General features: G+C 41.5%; 1 protein-coding gene across 1 annotated transcript; it reads right to left on the bottom strand.

The window, feature by feature from the left end:
- Positions 1 to 1,091: 1,091 nt before the first annotated feature.
- On the bottom strand, positions 1,092 to 18,856 carry HSP90B1 (heat shock protein 90 beta family member 1). Its single transcript, XM_007096478.3, has 18 exons — positions 18,669 to 18,856; positions 17,545 to 17,647; positions 16,595 to 16,736; positions 15,971 to 16,087; positions 14,609 to 14,940; positions 10,086 to 10,197; positions 9,754 to 9,875; positions 9,078 to 9,192; positions 6,953 to 7,090; positions 6,792 to 6,869; positions 6,406 to 6,471; positions 5,534 to 5,803; positions 5,040 to 5,285; positions 4,054 to 4,190; positions 2,600 to 2,678; positions 2,353 to 2,508; positions 1,968 to 2,090; positions 1,092 to 1,391 (listed from the first exon to the last, which is right to left on the bottom strand). Exons 1-18 carry the CDS (start codon positions 18,715 to 18,717, stop codon positions 1,362 to 1,364), a joined length of 2,415 nt encoding a protein of 804 aa, XP_007096540.1. The 5' UTR covers positions 18,718 to 18,856; the 3' UTR covers positions 1,092 to 1,361.
- Between the last annotated feature and the right edge of the window lie 298 nt (positions 18,857 to 19,154).

Here is a 19,154-nt window from a genome sequence, read left to right as displayed (position 1 = left end):
AGAAGCCACATCTTAACTATAGCATGTTTCCCGATGACGATGACTGATGGAGCTCCCGTTTTATTTCTTAAAAGAAACAGATTTTAAAAAAGATACACATTCAAGTAAGGTAACCATTAAAGTGATTACTGCCAATTAACCCTGGAAAAATAGCTTGGAGGGAGGAGTAGGAAGCATACAACCAACAGAAATACAAGAAGCCCAGAAAAGCGTCCTAGATCATCAGGAAAATTCAGTCCCTAACAAAACAGTAAAGCTGTATTATAGTTAATATTAAAGTTATCATAGTAAAGTTAGTTTCCACAGAATTTCCTCTCACACATAGGATCTCTGAATATACAACTCAGATTTTCTCTCCCTAGCCACAGTTAGACTACCATTTCAGATGGCTACACAACTAGTCAAAGTACAGAAACCAGTTTCTCATAAATAACACGCTTCCAAAGAAATTAAATGATCACTTGCTGAGGACCAGCACTCATCATCTAGTTATCTCTGTTGTAGGGTTATGGGTGTTTTAAGAGACAGTCTTATTTTGGAGTCACTCTAGATTTACAGGAAAACCGCAAAGATGGTAGAATCCCCACGTGCCTTCTCCCGGTTTCCATGGATGCCATCCTCTTACATCACCGTGGTGTAGGTGTCAAAGCCAAGGAACCGTGAACTCTATTATACACCAGGCTTACCCTTGCTGTATCCTGACAGGGATACAGCAAATCACTGATATTAACCTTGATCACTAGGTTAAGGGAGCTTCTGCCAGGTTTCTCTGCTACAAAGAAATGCTTTTCCCTTTCTGTCTGCTAGAGGACAGCTATTAAGTCTAGCCATCTTTCAGAAAGGAAAGGAGTTTAAGCTCCACCTCCTGCAAGGGGGAGCATCTATCTACCTGTTTTTTTGGAATTCTTCTGTAAGGAACATTATCTTTTCTCTATATAGGTGACTTTTTAAAATACTAGTTTTAAAAAAGACTTTTTGGTATTATGAATTACTTTTATAAGAGAAAAAAAACCCCAAACACAGGATTTAAAAACAAAAAATCGACCAAGTATACATCGTTCTATATAATCATTATGAAGACAGGCAAGACATAGTATTTGGGATCTTTTTTATTTTTATACACATGACAAGATTTTACACCAAGAATAGTCAGTTAAATAGTACAAATTTACATTGATGAGGAATGTTAAAAAAAAATTCAACTAAAAAACCCACTTCTTTCTGTGACCCACAATCCCAACATTTTACAGTGCAGGGGTGAAGGGGGCTGGGGGGAGCATCCAAAACAAGTCTCTCCCAAAAGAAATGACTTAAATTTCACATTCCCTCTCCACACAGGATCCAAATGGTGAGAGTATAATTTATAATTCATCTTTTTCAGCTGTAGATTTCTGTGAAAATAAAAAAACAAAAAACTTAGAAGACATTAAAAACTAGCAAAAAAAAAAAAAAACAAAAAAAAAAAACCCTTAGCTCACAGAAGGTTCGTGTATGAAGAAACAATTGAAATGGGCCCAGTGTATTTCCATTATTTCAGCTGTAGGCTAGAACGACATTTGTCAATCTGCGGGATCATTTCGAACCTAACAGTAAGATAAATGACTCCCGAACGGAAATAATCAAAAATTTCCATCGGCCTCATGCTGCCATAGAGGAAGGCAGAAGCCGGTGGCAGAGAATACAGAAGCCTTGTGGGCTAAGGGAAAATCTGTTTAACAATGTCTCAGGACTGGATGGCTAAAATAAAGGAACAAAAGGAGCGGGCAGCTGAAAGTCTACGCTTTAAACAGAAAAAAAGGAGCTGCTCCAGCTTTTGAATTTCATCATTAGATGCCTATTTTGGAGCAGATTTCCTGAAGTCTGACTTCTAGAAGCTATGCAGTCCTAATGACAGAACTGAAAATAAAAGTTTGCCTAGTTTTGCAAGAACTAAAACGCAAGTCCCATTCTTGACTTGCTATGTATACCTTTACTGTTTCCTGTTCTTCTTCATCTGCTCCTGCATCCATTTCTTCTTCTTCGTCCTGCTCTGTGTCTTCTGTGGTGTCCTCTGTTGTTTCTTCAGGTTCTTCTTCGGGTTCTTCTTCCACCTAAGGGCACCATTTATAAGCTCATTAATGGATCCAATACCTTGGATCTATTTCCACTTTGTTCATTCAAACGTACTAACATCGGAATTAACTTCACTCCTGTTTTATCCGGAACTGCACAGTAAATCCGCTAATTAGACTCAACAGTCAAGCTAGCAAAGGGAGACAGATAAAGAAAAAAGATATAAAAGGGAATTTCTTATTAATTCTAGCACCGCGCGTGACACTGGGGAGTCAAACATTTCAATAAATTATTTCCAACCTTTGCATCAGGGTCAATGTTTAAACTGAGGCGAAGCATTCTTTCTATTCGATCTCCATATGCTTTAGTGTCTGGTAACAGATATCCTGACCGTAGTGTTGCCGTTTCAAACAAAACCACAGCAAGATCTGAAACGGTCTTATCCTCTTCATCTTCCTGAGATGAAAGAAGTGACATCTGATTAATATTAAAAGGTACAAAGTATCCCAACGAAAAGATGAAGGAGTATGGCTACAATATTAATCACCTTCACTCGTCGAAGCATGTCTTTGATCAGGGGATGTCTGGGATTAATTTCAAATGTTTTCTTCTGGCTGGCATAGTAACTGGTAAGGGGTAAAAACGAACATTAACGTCAAACTTCAGGCTCCATACATTTCCCACATTCTATAAATTTTTAAAATTATACATAGCTCTTGGAAAAATCAAGACTTATTTATATCGCTACACGACACCGTGTTCTGCCTTTTACTACCTTCTCCACGATGCCTTCACCAATATGGTTCCAAGACACATTAGTTGTTTCTTTACCTGAGCGGAGTTCCCAATGCATTCTAAATATACCTTCATACCGTTAGTTTTCTGCTGTCTGCTGTGACTGGTCTCCCTCCTAGAGAGGAGGACAGGGAGGAACTGCATCTACCCTTCTCGGGGTAAACCCATTACAGATGCAGAGTTTAGAAGATTAAGACTTGATTTGTCATCCTGACTGGTCTGAATGGCAAAAAGAGAGCAGTGATATCTATTCAGTGTGGACAGACACAGCAGGTGTTTGCTCACTGAATGGAAGGGAACTTCCTGCTCATAAATGACTGAAATAAATGGACATTTATTTAATGGCTACTATACTGTTACAATGGAATATAAGCAGAAACCTATTTTCCACCTAAACTTTATAATCTATAAAGTCTTCAGGGGGACAAGACACAGAAGCAAGACACCATTTTTGCACTTTACTGTGGAAACATAAGTTAGGGAGTCTTGCTAGATATGAAATATACTTCGTATATACAGAGTTTTGAAATTGTGATCATGGAGACTTCACTTGTGAGAAGAATCCTTAAGCTAGGCCTTGGGGAAAACATGGGCAGAGAGCAAACAGAAAGAAGACATTCCAGATGGGAGACAGGAGAATAAAAGCAAGGAAGAAATCATTTTCAAGACCACCGCTGTGACATTACAATATAAATGTGACATATATATATTCCCTGAAAATAAAGGGCACCTGAAGACCCAGTGTACATCCAGCACTCAGCCCTTGAGTTCATAAACTTGTTCACCCATGGGTCTTTTACCCTTTATTTTGCAGGGCATACTATTTGGGGAAGGAGGGATGGTAGTTAAAAAGCATGTAACTCATTTGACAAATGACAAGGTCATTAACCTCATCTGTTAACTATTAATATCTAAAAATGAAGAAGTACACATACCAGGCCAAGGATATGCAAAAGCAATGAACAATATACGTAACAGATTACATTTCCATTTGTAAATAAAAATACCTTAAAATAAATCATGAGTTCAACACCTTTCCTTTATCAATCTAATGTCAGAGGAATCCCTCTGTAAACTTGTCTCCTCTTTTATCTAACCGATAGTGGTGGCCACTTAAAAACACATCAGTTCTTCGCTGGCATTATCTACAAAAGGAAGGCTGGCTAAGAACGAATACCTTGCAGCGACCTTCCCGAGGATGCTTACTTTGTAGAGATGTCCTTGCCCGTCTGGTAGGCTTGAGCTTTCATGATTCTCTCCATGTTGCCAGACCACCCATACTGGCTGGCCACAAGAGCACAAGGAGACTCTGTCAGACGTTGAGATACCACGGCCTTTTCAATCTTAAGAAATCAGAAGTTAGATACATGTAAATACCAATAGTTAAGGTCATTCAGTAACTGCATTTCAATTCCTTAAGGATTCATCACTTAAGATCAAATACAAGCATAAAAATACCTCTTATTCAGATTCTTAGGAAACTCCTGACATTTAATAATAGGAATTTTTTTGGTCAAAAATAAACACCAACTTTTAAACACACAGAAGACTTAAATTCAACCAATAAAAAGTTACCACAAAGGCAGTATTAAACTACAGAAAACATTCAGTTACAAAAAAAAAAAAATAACCGAACAGTACACAATAGCCATTATTATCCTTTTAATTCTTTGTAGTTTATTATAAACCTTTTTTTAAAGTAGGCTCTATTGGGGTGCCTGCGTGGCTCAGTCAGTTGAGCGTCTGACTTCGGCTGAGGTCATGATCTCACAGCTCGTGAGTTCGAGCCCCACGTCAGGCTCTGTGCTGACAGCCTGGAGCCTACTTCAGATTCTGTGTCTCCCTCTCTCTCTGCCCCAACCCACTCACATTCTGTCTCTGTCTCTCTCAAAAATATACATACATACATAAAGTAGGCTCTATACCCAATGTGGGACTCAAACTCAGGACACCGAGATCAAGAGCTGTAAGCTCTACAGACTACTCTAACCAGGTGTCCCTGTAGTTTATAATTTTAAGCTCCTCCTCCCCCAAATTTAACCCCTATATTAAATGTTGTTCTGTGCAACTTTTCCCGCTCTCTGCCCCTTCCCAGCTTGAGCTTTCTCTCAAAATAAAGAAACAAACATTAAAAAAAATAAAATAAAATGCAGATGCTAAAATTTCACAGGTTTTAACTTCCAGAAGAATACCTTGTCCTTGAGAGCTTTATCTTTCATCCAATTGAGCAGAGGCTCAAATTCTTTCTCAATTGCTTCACGACTCTCCTTAGTTTTCTCACTTTCATCAAATTTCACTCCTTCCTTGGCAACATTCTGGAACCTTTTCCCGTCAAACTCCGGAAGAGCCTGAATGCAGTATTCGTCCACAGGTTCTGTGAGATAAATCACTTCATAGCCCTTTTTCAGAAGTCGCTCAACAAATGGAGAAGATTCAGCCTATAAAATTAAGAAAGTGATAAAGTTTCCAAGTCTACCCCTGGTATATACCCCAGTAGCTACATTTATCTAGAACTAACAACCCCATTTTACAGGTGGGGAAATAAGAGGTGCAGAGAGTATAAATGACTTTCCTGTCAGTGGCTGAGCAGGACTTGTAATGACTCCAGGCCACCATCACAATTAAGTTCTTTTTTCTCAGGAGTTGGCTACATACCAGGATGCCTGACAGCTGGAGTTCAACTTACCTCTTTCCTGCTGGACCCAGCCATGAAGTAGATTTTGTCTTGTTTCTCCTTCATTCTTTCCACATACTGATCTAGACTCGTAATGTCACTTGGATGATGAGAAGACTGGAACCTAAGGAGTTTTGCAAGACGGGTTCGATTCGAGTGGTCTTCAATCACACCGAGCTTGATGTTAGTACCGAATTCTTTCCAAAAAGTATCATTGTACTTCTCATCAGCAATCTTCTTGATCATGTCCAGAGTTTTACGGACAAGCTTCTTTCTAATCACCTAAATAAAATTAAAGAATAATTCATTAGTGAATGTGGTCTCAAACTTTTGAGAACCTTCCCTATGTGAGAGCATCGGGGAGCAGTGGTGAAAGATAGAAAGACACGGCCTCGTCACCGCCATTTCTCAAGTGGCAGGGAACGGTAAGCAATCTATGTGAGACTGAGCAGAAACGAAGTTGTCAGTGGAAATAGTCCCAAGATTGTTTTAATGTTTATAAATGTTTAGAGAGCATGCAAGCAGGGGAGAGGGGTAGGGTGGGAGAATCTAGAGCAGTCTCTGTGTTCAGTGCGGAGCCTGACGCAGGGCTTGATCCCAGAACCCTGGAATGACCCCTAATGTTTATATTCTGGGTAGTGGGTCTATGTGGGTGTTTACTACACAATTCACTCAACTTTTCTGTATGTTTGAAACTTTTATAAGATATTGGGTGAAAAACAATCAGATTCTTAGGATTTAATAATTCTAGAGTAAAATTAAGTTCTTCAGCTAAAGAGCCAAGGACTGGTCTCTAAGTCTGGGGACTCTGTTAATGCTGCCTGTCCTTCACAGCCCAATCAAAGAGGAAAGAAACCAGCCAGTCTCTTCCCAGAGACACTCACCTTAAGCAGTTTATGTTGCTGAAGAGTTTCCCGGGAAACATTCAAGGGGAGATCATCTGAGTCCACCTTCAGATGGCAAAAGAAAAGTTCGATGAGCAACAGAAACACTGGGAAAAAAATCCAAACCAACAAACCAAAAAAATACTTCTGTTCCTTGCCTTTTTAAGTTTGTTTACTTATTTAGAGAGGGTGGGAGGAAGTGGGGGAGAGAGGAAGAATCCCAAACAGGCTCTGCAAGGTCAGCATGGAGCCGGACTTGGGGCTCAAACTCACAAACTATGAGATCATGACCTGAGCCGAAGCCAAGAGTCAGACGCTTAACTGAGCCACCCAGGCGCCCCTCCCGTGTTTAACGACCCCTTTCCTCACAGTCTTCAGATACTTACAACACCCTTGACAAAATTAAGGTACTTGGGCATCATGTCATGGAAGTCGTCTGTGATGAATACTCGGCGCACATAGAGCTAAACAGAGACCAAGAAAAGGTCACTTTCTGGAAATTATACCTTCAAATTTCAAACTCAGTCTTTACAACTTAAAAACTCACCTTAATGTAATCACTCTTCTTCGATCCATATTCATCAAACAGACCACGAGGAGCAGATGTAGGTACGAATAAAATGGATTTGAAGGTAACTTCCCCTTCAGCAGTAAAGTGGATGTAGGCCATGGGGTCATCACTTTCCTATGGAAAGTTGGCATTTAGTCATTCAAAGGCACCGGAAAAAGGCATTGCAAAGGCTAAGTGATTTATTATGTGGTAGACATTTAGTTTAGCATTTAACTAACAAGAGTCCCCTTACCAAACAAAGGGGGGTGGGGAGAGGAACGTAGGGAAGAAACGGCTAGGACTGCTTTCCTATAAACTGGCTAGACATGGTGGTTTTGCTGATGACCGTCCACAGTGTCACTCAATCTCTTAAACTGGGGGAAAGATGCATGGGTCTAGGTTTCACATGTGTCAGAGAACAGGGCATGAAAGCCCTGATCCTATCTAAATGACAATATACAATGCTTCATGAGTATACTGCTCAACCAGAAAGAAGTACTTGGGAATACATTTCTTCCACTGGGATATGGACTAGAGCAGTGGATGTAAAGAGGTATGTAAATAAATCCTAAAGACGAATTCCCTAGATCTGCATTATCCACTACAGTACCCACATGTGGGTACTAGCACTTGAAATGTGGCTAATCCGAATTGAGATACGTGTTAAGTATGAAATCTACAACCAGACTTTGAAGATACAGTACAAAACAAAACAAAGTAAAACGTGTTTAAGTTTTTAAATAATGATTATGTGTTGAACTATTTTGGGTATGTTAGGTTAAATCAAACTTATTAAAAATTAACTATGCCTGTTTCAACTTAAAAAAAAAAAAAACATGCTTCTAAGAAGTTCAGAATCACAGATGTGGCTCACATTAGGTATTTTTTTTTTTTTTTTAAAGCTTATTTAAGAGAGATCACGTGTGTGCAAGTGGGGACGAGGCAGAGAGAGAGGTAGAGCAAGAGAATCCCAAGCACTTAGAGTGCGGAGCCAGATGCGGGGCTCAAACCCAGAGATGGCGAAGTCAGACGTGCCACCCAGGTGCCCCAGTAGCTCACATTCTATTTCTAATACAGCTGTCCTTGACGAAAGTACGTTATATGTTTGTATACACCAGGACTAACTATGGCTCAAGAGAATAAAAGTGGAGTTCTAGTAGAACCAAGGGGAGTTTTTAAGAGGTGAAACTTAAAAGATGGTTGGATGTTAACACGAGGAGAGCAAGGAAGGGATGGAATAAAGATTAAAGAACAAACATAACTGCAGAATATTAAGTTTTATCTAGCCATGCTAAGCTTATTAAACTCTTCTGTTTAGTACAAAATGCTGTATGGGGAAATATGAACTTCAAACAATCCTAATCCATGCTAGTTTTAGATTCTTCACTTAAAAGATGGGATCAGTAAAAGGAAATAGGCAAAGAAACAGATTTAGTAATTATTCCTAAGAATATGACCTCACAATAAAGGTCTGAGGTTGTAAACAGGCTCTTTAAAGGTGATGTTAAAAGCCAAATGAATAAACCAACAAACAGCAGAATTAGACCTATAGACACAGAGAGCAAACGGATGGCTGCCAGAGAGGAGTGGGGGGATGGGCAAAATGGGTGAAGGGGAGCGGGAGGCACAGGCTTCCAGGTCTGGAACGACTAAGTCACAGGAGTAAAAGGTACAGCAGAAGGAATAGTCAATGGTACTGTAACAGCACTGTATGGGGACAGACGCTGGCGACATTCGTGGTGAGCAGAGCATACCGTGGAGACACACGGACCCGGTGTTGTACACCTGAAACTAATGTAACATTTTGTCTCAACTATAATCACATAAAGTATTCATTCTTGGAAATGGAAAAAAGACCTAACGACGCTAAAAGCCATTCAATACAAGATATTATGTTCTATGGAAGTCATCTGCCTACACACGTAAGCAGTTGTTAATCCTTTTGGTAACACAGACCTGTTGGCAATGTGGTGAAGCATAGAGACTCCTCCTTAAATTTTTAAGATGCATAATATAAAACACACAAGATTAAAACAGAAACCAACTGTATTGAAAGAGTTATAACACCATTTAAAAATGTTTTGACGTAGTAATGTTCATCACGTTCTAAAGTAATATTTACCTTTGAAAATGATTTGTAGAAAGCTTTGTATTCATCATCTTCTACTTCTTTTGATGGTCTCTGCCAGATCGGTTTGATATCATTCATAAGTTCCCAATCCCAGACAGTCTTTTCAACCTGAAGTTACAGGACATGATTAGCAGCCCCAGCACTCAGCAGCAGTTGTACAGTACAAGTGCTACCTAGAACTTCAGGACATTACAAATGAATGTGGGAAACACCAAAGGACACTCCTAATCTACTATGGCTCCTGACAGTGGGATCAAAAATCTCTCAAAAAAAAAAAAAAAAAAAAAAAAAAAAAAAAAAGCCATTTTTCTCAACACTTAAGATTGATCTTTAACACAAAGAAGGCAATTGGTTATCATTACTATTGATAAAAAGCAAATTACAGTTTTTCCTCATTTTTAACTAAAATGTCATTTCTTTTTAAACTATTCATAAAAATGATCGGTGTTTGCTACTTAAAACTTTCCAGAGGCAGAAAACACAAACACTAACAAATAAACTTAGTCCTTGTTTTTAAAAGTTGGGTCTATGGACTTACCATTTGGAGAAAAAAAGCCCTTTAAGAATTAATGAAAACTGAACCCAGATCAGTCTGTGCATACTTGGATTTTTGTATTTTCTTGAACATACCTTAAACAGCATTTTAGTGTGGAGATTAACCAGACTTACTTTTTTGGTTTTTGGTTTTTTTTCCTCTTCTTCTTCTTCCACTGCAGCTTCATCATCAGAATCTTCCTTTTCTTCTTTCGCTGCTTCTTCTTCTTCCATGGGTTCCTCAACAGTTTCAGTCTAGTGAAGAACAGTTATGGTGAAATTCATTTATTTAATAATCCTGATTTCATCGAGGATATGAAACAAAATTACAGCTCCAACAAACAGGTCTTCCAGAAGAAAACCCTGAGTATCCCCATACCGAAAGAGCAAATGTGGCTCTTAAGGGTTAAAGATTTAAATATGTGCCGACATAGCACATATGAATTTTTATCAATGTAGATTTACCTTGCTGCTCCACACATAAATAGGGAAGTTTATAAACTGTGAATATTTCTTGACGAGATTTTTAATTGTATCTAATTCAAGGTAATCAGATGCTTCTTCTTTTAAAACAAGGCTGTAAAGAAAATAAGACAGGTTTAGAAAGACATCCTTGGTTTAAAAGATTTGATTATAAATTAATCTAAATACCTTCCTGACAATGCTAACAGTTTGGCATAATCCAAGATGGCCCGTTTTTCACGTTAAAAACTCTCATCACCAATGATGGTTTATGAACCATATATGGCTCCATATACCAGATAGGAGTACAACACAGGGAAGAATCTTCCTTGCATTCCTTGGGTGAAAAATATCCTTAGTCCCAAATAAAAAGTGCCAATGTCCCAACCTTCTCAACATGTTAGTTTTTTTGTTTTTCAGTTGAAGAATGGACATGTTAACCTAGCTCAAGGTGAGAAGGCACTGAAATATTCTGGAGAAAAAAATGAAATTACAAGCACTCTGATAGTTGCTCTCAAAACCAAATGATCATTATAGATAAGCAAATGCAGGGGTGCCTGGCTGGCTCAGCCAGAAGAGCAGGAGACGCTTGACATCAGGGTCGTGAGTTCGAGCACTGGGTGTAGACATTACCCAAAAATAAAATCTTAAAAGAAAAAAAAAGAAGCCTCTTCTATAGATAGTGAACTCTTAATAAAAACATGTTCCTTAAAAAAGCTAGAAAACTAATCCAAAACAGTGTTCATATCTCCACTGACCGAAATAGTCAACCAGCCACATTTTATTTAAACAAAACTTAAGTTAGTTCTTTAGTTGCACTGTCATACTGGACAGTGCAGGGGTGGAGTATTTCCAGAGTTCTACTGAACAGCACTGGCTTCGATAACTCTAACACTGAAAGCTGCAGTTGTTTCTTCTTCTTCCTCACTTACTGTCCTTTCTGCAGGAACCCTCCTCCACTCACCAAACACCTCATAACATACCTTCAGACCCAGTGGGGAGCCCATGTACGGGAGTGTCCCTAATAAACATGGGCAATGTTGTATCATGGGTCTCTTCTTGCTTCAAAAAGCTTACAATGTAGTAGCATCACCAACAGGTAGATCGTTCATGATGACAAAGCCTAGAGAGTGGCCAAGTCTCTGGTTTCAGAGCAATATCTGGGTGATGAGGGGCTGGAGGAGACTGCAGTTGTGGGTCCAAGTTGAAGCTGATGGTTACATCTCAGTTAGATGTATTTAAAAGGCAATTAGATAGGAGAGCAGAGCCCAGTAGGGACATATAGACCAAGGGTTTGCCAACTATGGCTGGCACCTGTAAGAAATTTTACTGGGATACACCCTTATCGTATATGGTCTATGGTCGCTTTCCAGCAAGAACATCAGAGTTGTGTGACATGTGACAGATCCTACCATCCAAATGCTTAAAAACATTTACAAGCTGGTCCTTTAGGAAAAAGTCAGCTGACCTCTGATCCAGACTAAGAATACAGATTTGAGGACCCTGAGCGAGAACTGGAAGCCGAATCCATGACGGTAGGAAGGCTGCATAAGGAACACGAAGGTAATGAGAAAGGGCTGAAGAGTTACCTTTGAGAGATACTGTCAACATTTAAGCAACAGGGAAAGGAAACGAAAAGATATCCAGGGTCATGGAAACTATGCGATTGTCTTAAGGGGTATGCAGTAGACACCAAAACACAAGAGGAAAACTACGAACAAAAGGACTCTATTGCTGGGACCAATGTGAATTAAACCCCCCCCCGAATCCAATGGATTTAGCAACAAGATTACTGGTGACATATTTCAATGGAAACGTGGTGGATACAGTCATGATATGCCCGACAGTAGATGGGGGTGTGGCACTACCTGCCTCTCTTCCTTCCCCATGGAGACTTGAACATGTTTAGGTTTTGATGGTAAAGAGGGAGCATGTGGGAAAGGCTGCCTTTAAACGATGGGGCTGGAATTAATTCATGCTTAGCCTCTGAGGAGGGAGGAGGAGAGAAGCAGCAGATTGGACGCAGTGACCAGCTTTAGGGAACAATTCAGAATACCTCCCCTGCAGTAGCAAGGACAGAAGCACATGTACTAGTTAGTACTTACTGGATGCTCCTTTCATGATCTCATTCAATTCTCACAAAATTTCTCATAAGGGTATGCGGGGGCCTAATTTAGGGCTAGGAATAGAAAGAGTAGGTAGCAACTGAATTGTTTGAGGGCTTCTATTTCATTGGTCAAATAGAAGATGAAGTCATATATAAGGTGGAACCTTGACCTCATCACTTTGTCTTCTCTTTAGTTTGTCCAGTCTAGACTTTCAGTTCCTTAAATGGGCCTCTTGCCTTTGGAACTTCCAACATATACTGTGCTTGCTTCCTAGAATATCTGAATCTAACTTACCCTTATTTCAGCAAGCTCCCCCCAACTTTAAAAAAAGATTACTTTTTAATGTTTATTTCGAGAGCGAGAGCGAGAGAATCCGAAGCAGGCTCCACACTGTCAGCACAGTTAGATTGTGAGATAAGGTTAAGTTGGACACTTAACCGACTGAGCCCTTCAGGTGCCCCTCAAGATTTTATTCTTGTTTTTTAAATAAAGTTTATTTATTTATTTTGAGAGAGGGAAAGAGAGAACACAAGCAGGGGAGGGGTAGAGAGAATTTCTGACTGTCAGCGCAGAGCCTGATATGGGGCTCGAACTCATGAACTGTGAGATCATGAGCTGTGCCAAAATCAAAAGTCAGACGCTTGACCAACTGAGCCACCCAAGGGCCCCGAGACTTTAAGTCATCTCTACATTCAATGTGGGGCTCGAACTTACAATCCCGAGGTCACGAGTCGCACGTTCTACTGACTGAGTCAGTCAGGTGCCCCCAGAAGGTCCTCCTGATCAAGGAAGTGTGCTCTAGCTTCCTTTCTGGCATTTGTGAAATTATTTCACATTCTTCTTCTTTACTCGAGCCTCATGGAAGCATGGATTGCACTGGTCTTACTCTCCACTGAGTTCTAAATCCTAGCAGGTAATAGGCACTCAAATGGTTATCTGCAGAATAAATGCTGGGTAAAGGACTTGAAGAAAAATGGCAGTTTCACGCAGAGAAGGCACTCGTCAAGTTTCACTCACTGATCAGCCATCCATGTTACCTGCAGGAGACTGTCCTGATTACCCTTACTTATTCACTCTTATAAATATCTGCAAGTGTTAGGCTCTGGGAATGGAACGTTCAACCAAATGTGTGCTTTTGTGGTATTTCCATCTAGATAATCTCACCTGTGGCTCAGCACCCTACAACATTAGTGCCTCTTGGGACATTGTTTTCTCTCTCTTTGTAGTTAAGACAGGATATTTACCTCTGTTCCTCTAACGCCTAACAGAGGGCACTGGGGCATGACTATTAGCGACGTGTCCTAAGGAGAGCAGGAGCTAGGACTAACAAAGGCAGAGTAAGGTAAATTGGGAACAATAAATCAGTAGCAGTATTAACATGCGCTCATGTAATTAATCTCAATTAAATGAGCATTTATGAAAATGAAAACAGAACTATTCGCTTCCTCGGTGAAGAACACTGGTCAGAATGACAGATACATGCTTTTCTACATTCTGAATACTTAAAAATTCTTATGTTGAAAAATTTAAAACTGAATTATGAAAAAAAAGTGGAGACTGTAGGCACATTTTCACCTGGCAGGAAGAAAAAAGTCAAATGACCTCAAGATACGGTTTCTCTGATGTGGCCCAAAGCTGGCAGCTTCATACGGACATTCCAGGAGTATTAAGTAGAAGTATCCTGTTGTATTTGTTGGGGGGCAGGGGAGAGGCAGGAAACTGTTCTTCACATGCTATAAACACCAAGAGATGCTGGGCAGAAGGTCTGCCTCATCTATACAGACAACAGTTACTGGCTTAAACCAAACTCCGATTTGGATTCAATAATTTGCAACCATCCTCAAACGAGACATTCTCTTCAGGGGAACCTTCATTAACTTTCTTCAAGCTCTGTATTTGCACCTGGTCTCTCCAACCTGTCCCCAACACCAGTTACTCCCATAGTTGAGGACTTGAGTCAGTCACCCAGAGAGTCTCCTCTCATCCAGTCCTGCCACCCTCCGTATCTTCAGAAAACCTTAAAAAAGCTGATCAGAAATTCTATGATTAATCACTACCAACGGAGAGGAATTTCTTTAATCCCTTGAACAGCTGTGCCTCTATGCCTTTACATCCACTGACGCTTCTTTCCCAAGACTTGCTTCCCTGGAAATCCTCCATCAACCCATTGCTGTGAGACCTCCAATCTGCCTTCTCCCCTAGAAGAATTAACCCTTTGGACTTTTTGCCCTCTGTGTACAGCAGCTATCATAACTCTTTGTGTCTGGGCCTCAGGAGGGCCTCCAAAACAGGCCTCCTGAAAACAGGTCAATTTCCTCATTGTACAGGCAAGGAATGAAGGCCCAGAATAAGCTGTTAGCTCAGAGTCAAGATCCTCACCAGGACTATTAATTCTCATTAGGAATTAGTAACACTCACGTAATTGTTGTTCCCCGTCCCAGGGTGTTTCCTCTTGGGTCAGCAATCACAGAAAATTCATTGGAGTCAGATTCCCAGATGTGCTGGGTATCGTTGTTGTGTTTCGACGTGACAATAACCTTGTCAGCCACGAGGAAGGCAGAATAGAAGCCAACACCAAACTGGCCGATCAATTCAGAAGTCGACTGGCCATCTTCTTGTGCCTCAGTCATTTTGTTTAAGAACTCGCTGGTTCCAGATTTGGCTATGGTGCCAAGGTTTTTAACCAACTCTTCCCGGGTCATTCCTACACCGGTGTCTGTCACATGCAGCAGATTCTTCTCCTTGTCACACTGAAAGGCAAGAACGGGATAGTTAGATATGCTTAATACTCACTGTACGACAAGTAAATGGTAAGCTACAGATTCAGAAACTACCCGCCTTTGGCCACATCAATTCCCATACAGAAAACTAAACTGGGTTATTTTTCCTTATAGTATTTTATGGCCTACTGTCTCTTACACATGAGCATCTTGATAGAGAAAATCTTAAGTTCCAGTGTATTTGAGAAAGCAGCAATATAAAGAAGGCAGAGACTAGTCTAAATGTCAAAGGGCAGAGACAGACCTAAATAAAACAAGTTATTTCTGAAGAAAAACTTTCAAGAAAAATAAAATTCTGTATTTTGTCTATTTCTTTCATAGAAAATAAAAGGATTCAAAACTTCTCTATTTGCAATTTGTGGTGATAAATGTCCTTCACTAAATATTCCCAGCTCTCTGCCTTCTGGAAACATAGTAGGAATATACTTCATTCTTGGTTATTAAGGCCATGTGACTGGTTCTGGCCAATGAGCTGCCAAGTGGGAGGGAGTGAGGAATGTAGCTTTCAGGCTAGAGCCTTTAAAGGATGGGAGACCCTCCAAGTGCTCTCTCTGCACCATGGCAACCAGCTACACTCCAGATGGTGGCTACTCAATTGGCCTGTGTCCGGGAATGAGGATGATACAAAGCAAAGGCCACAGTGGCCTTGATGGAGGATTTAAGCCAGGGGTTAGCAAACTTCTTCGGAAAAAGGGCCAGAGAGGAAGTATTTTAGGCTTGTGAGCCATATGGTCTCTGTCACAACCACTCAAACCTAATGTGTAGTGCAAAGGCAGTCATAGATAACACACAAATAGGCATGGCTGTGTTTCGATAAAACTTTATTTATAAAAAGAAACAGCAGGTTGGATTTGGCCCACAGCCATATTTTGTTAAACTCCAATTTAAGCCCCTAGGCTTGGCGATTATTTACCACTGCAGCATAACCTGGCCTATCCTGATTGATAGAGATTGCCTATCGCTAAGGATTCTTTTTGCTTCAAATCTGTTTTAAGCTTACCTTAATTTTGACAGTTAGTTCCTCATTTCCAGCAAGAGCATTTTCATCAGTCAGTGATATTAACCTTATCTTATCTAAAGCGTCAGAAGCATTTGAAATCAGTTCTCTCAAGAAAATCTAAATGGAAGCCAGATTTAACACACACTTAGATTAGCCTCAAGATACACAAAACATTAGATTTAATGTCAAATCCATTTTATTTCTCCTCTGTACTCTAAAAAGCACTCTATGAAATAAGACTCCTTATGGTACAGAAATGGCTTTACTCTCTTGGTAAAAGGAGGTACACAGCTCTTTACACAAAGAACTGTAGCAACCATAAAGGATACCTAAACAGGTAAGAGTAGTAACACCTTTCTGTATGCAACACACAGGGCTGTCTGTATGACTGCCCTCAGGACTATTTGGCAGGCTATGACCATATTTGGAGGGGAAAGGAAAAAGGTAAAAATGTCTAACAACCCCCCCCCCCACCATAGGGAGCATTTTTATAAATACATACTGGGTATTTAAACTTTGCTAATAACTACTTACCTGAAATTCCTATGTAAGTACATTTATCATGAGGGTAAATGAGTATGCTTTTGTACAGAGACAAAATAATATTACCCACATGTTGCTTACCTCTTTATTTTTATACAATGAATTAATAATAAGTTTCATCATTCGATTAACTTCAGCTTGGAAGGCAAATTTTTCTGATTTCTCTCTAAGTTCTCTTATTTGGGATGCATTTAATCCATCCAACTGAATAGCTTCTTCCTCTCTAAGGAAATAAATTTGACAAACAAATAACTGCATTGCTTATTTAGTTCTCTCCAAAACATAGATCTATGAGAGCCCAGTGGTCTTGTAAGATTGTCTTAAGGGTTAAAGGGGTAAAATGGAAACCTTTATAAAATATTACTAACCCGCTATTTCTATCTTTTTGCCACAATAAAACTTTACCACCTTAACAACTGAGCTAGAATACTTGGTTCTTAAAATTGTCAGGAAAATAAACCCAACTTTCCTCTGCTAAAAATAAAAAGCAAAACCATTTATATGTTCCCTCACATGTGGGACCGCCTCTTTGCCTGGGAAGCTTTGGCCTCTAATGGCCTACAAAATTGCCAATTAAGTCCTAAGGGGCCAACTTTGAAAACACTGCTCATTTGAGAGAAATCTTTTTTAAAGTTACTACATTCAGGGGTTCCTGGCTCGCTCAGTTGGTAGAGCATGAGACTTGTGATATGTGGGTCCACACTGGGGGCAAGAGGTTACTTAAAAATTACTAAGTTTATACGCTCACCGAATACAAAGCCAACTGGTCTGGGAAAAGTCACAGAGCTAGTGTTCCACAATCTAGTTACCAGAACAGTTTTCAAAAGAAATTCATCCCCTTTTGACCCGTCATTCCTAGGGGCAAGTTAGGACATACTCAGGGATGAACATGCTCACTGCCCTGACCTTTTAGGTATTTAAATTTGGGGTGTTACATGTCATCTGGACCTCTGAAGAAAAGACAACAAAAGAAGCGACTATATTCCAGTGTTCACAAGGGCTCAACCGTACAGTTTCAAAAGAACACAAACCTCTGTACAACTTCATCATCTGTCCGTGAGCCTTCTCTACTTTTGCCCAGATCCTCTTCCACTGTACCATCCACGTCCACTTCATCATCAGCCTGGACTGACCCTGAAGGAAGATTTAAGACCAGAAAACTCGTAACCATTTTGCTTCGGGTACTTCTCAGAAGGAGTATGACCAGACAGGGCAAGGGTAAGGTTGCAAAATTCAGGGGGGGAAGTATGGGAGGTGGGCACGGGAGAACGGATCCACTAGTTTTCAACACCCAATGTAAACCCCACTTGGCATACTTTTTACATTTAAATTTAAGTTCAGACCCGGGGCCCTCCAGCAGATTCTGAAATACGGAGGCTGGGGCGGGCATCACGTCTCTAGAGCAGCCCTGGGAAGCTTTATAAATAAAGTTTCGCAGATTTGATACCAGGTCCCTTCTACGGTCACACGTGTTGCGCAGGCCAAGGCATGGCCTCCCAAGTGACCACGCCAAAACTTAGGCCTTCAGTATCACGGATCAGAATACAAATAGAATTGGCGCAACCTCTGGCGAGAGGAACTGAAATCCGGCCCAACTGAGCGGGGGGGAAAGAGGGGATGAGATTCTGACATGGTAAGAAGCTCGCAAAAGTGAAGCAAACACGCTGACACCGCCTTTCTTCTGACTCAGAGCCCCACGCTCCCCAGACCAGCCCCTAAGAAAGGAAACGCGGGGTCAAAGACTCGGAAGACTGGGTGGCGGGGCGCGGGGAGGGGGGGGGGGTCCTCAAGCTCAGATGGCCGAAGGCTCCTGCGTCTGACAAAAGTCCTCCGGAATGGGCACCCGCAATGCTCCCGGGGGACCAAGAGCCCGAGAGGCGCCCCACCCCAAGTTGGCTGAGACCTCTAGGCGCGAATATTAGGAGATCTGCAAGGGATTTAAATGTTCTCGGTTCTCGTTCTTCTTTCCACAGGAAGAGGAGAGTGCGCGAACTCCCTCGAGCCGAGCCTCTTTCGAGGAAAGGCGATGGATCCCTCTAGACCCAACGGAGGCCCCGCTATCCCCCTCCCGGGCTCAACGCCCCCAGAACCTTCGAGAAGAGGCCGCGCTGGAAGGGGGGCGTCCGGGGGTGCCCGCTCCTCCGAGATCACTCACCGAAGGTCAGTAGGACGCAGCAGAGGCCCAGCACCCACAGGGCCCTCATGGCGCGCGACCGGTGAGAGTCTCAAGTCCCTTTTGATCGCAGGAGCCGCCTCCACCTCCCACCACGGGGCTTAGATCCTCACACCGCAAGCCGCGCGGTCCGCCCACTACCCCCCAAACAGGTCGGGCCGCTTTTCACCCCAGCCTCTCGCGGGCGGGGGACGGGAAACACGAACCCACCAATGGTGCCGCACCACGCACCCTCTGTACCCAATGGGGACTCGTGGGGGGGACCGCAGTGAACCAATCGGAGCTGTCCAGGTGCGGTGCCCGATGCCCGAAGCGTGGCTCCCTCCGATTGGTCAACCTTAGCTTCTCTTTTCCAATCAAATGGCTCCGCGGGCCCCTCTCACACAGGACCGCCCCTTTGCCTGGGAAGCTTTGGCCTCCAAGTGAAAGGACCCAATGAACGTCAGCACTGAACACATCCTCCCTTTT

Source organism: Panthera tigris, chromosome B4 (genome assembly GCF_018350195.1).
Source record: "Panthera tigris isolate Pti1 chromosome B4, P.tigris_Pti1_mat1.1, whole genome shotgun sequence".
Taxonomy (NCBI): Eukaryota; Metazoa; Chordata; class Mammalia; order Carnivora; family Felidae; genus Panthera; species Panthera tigris.
This window is presented reverse-complemented; position numbering and strand designations above follow the sequence as displayed.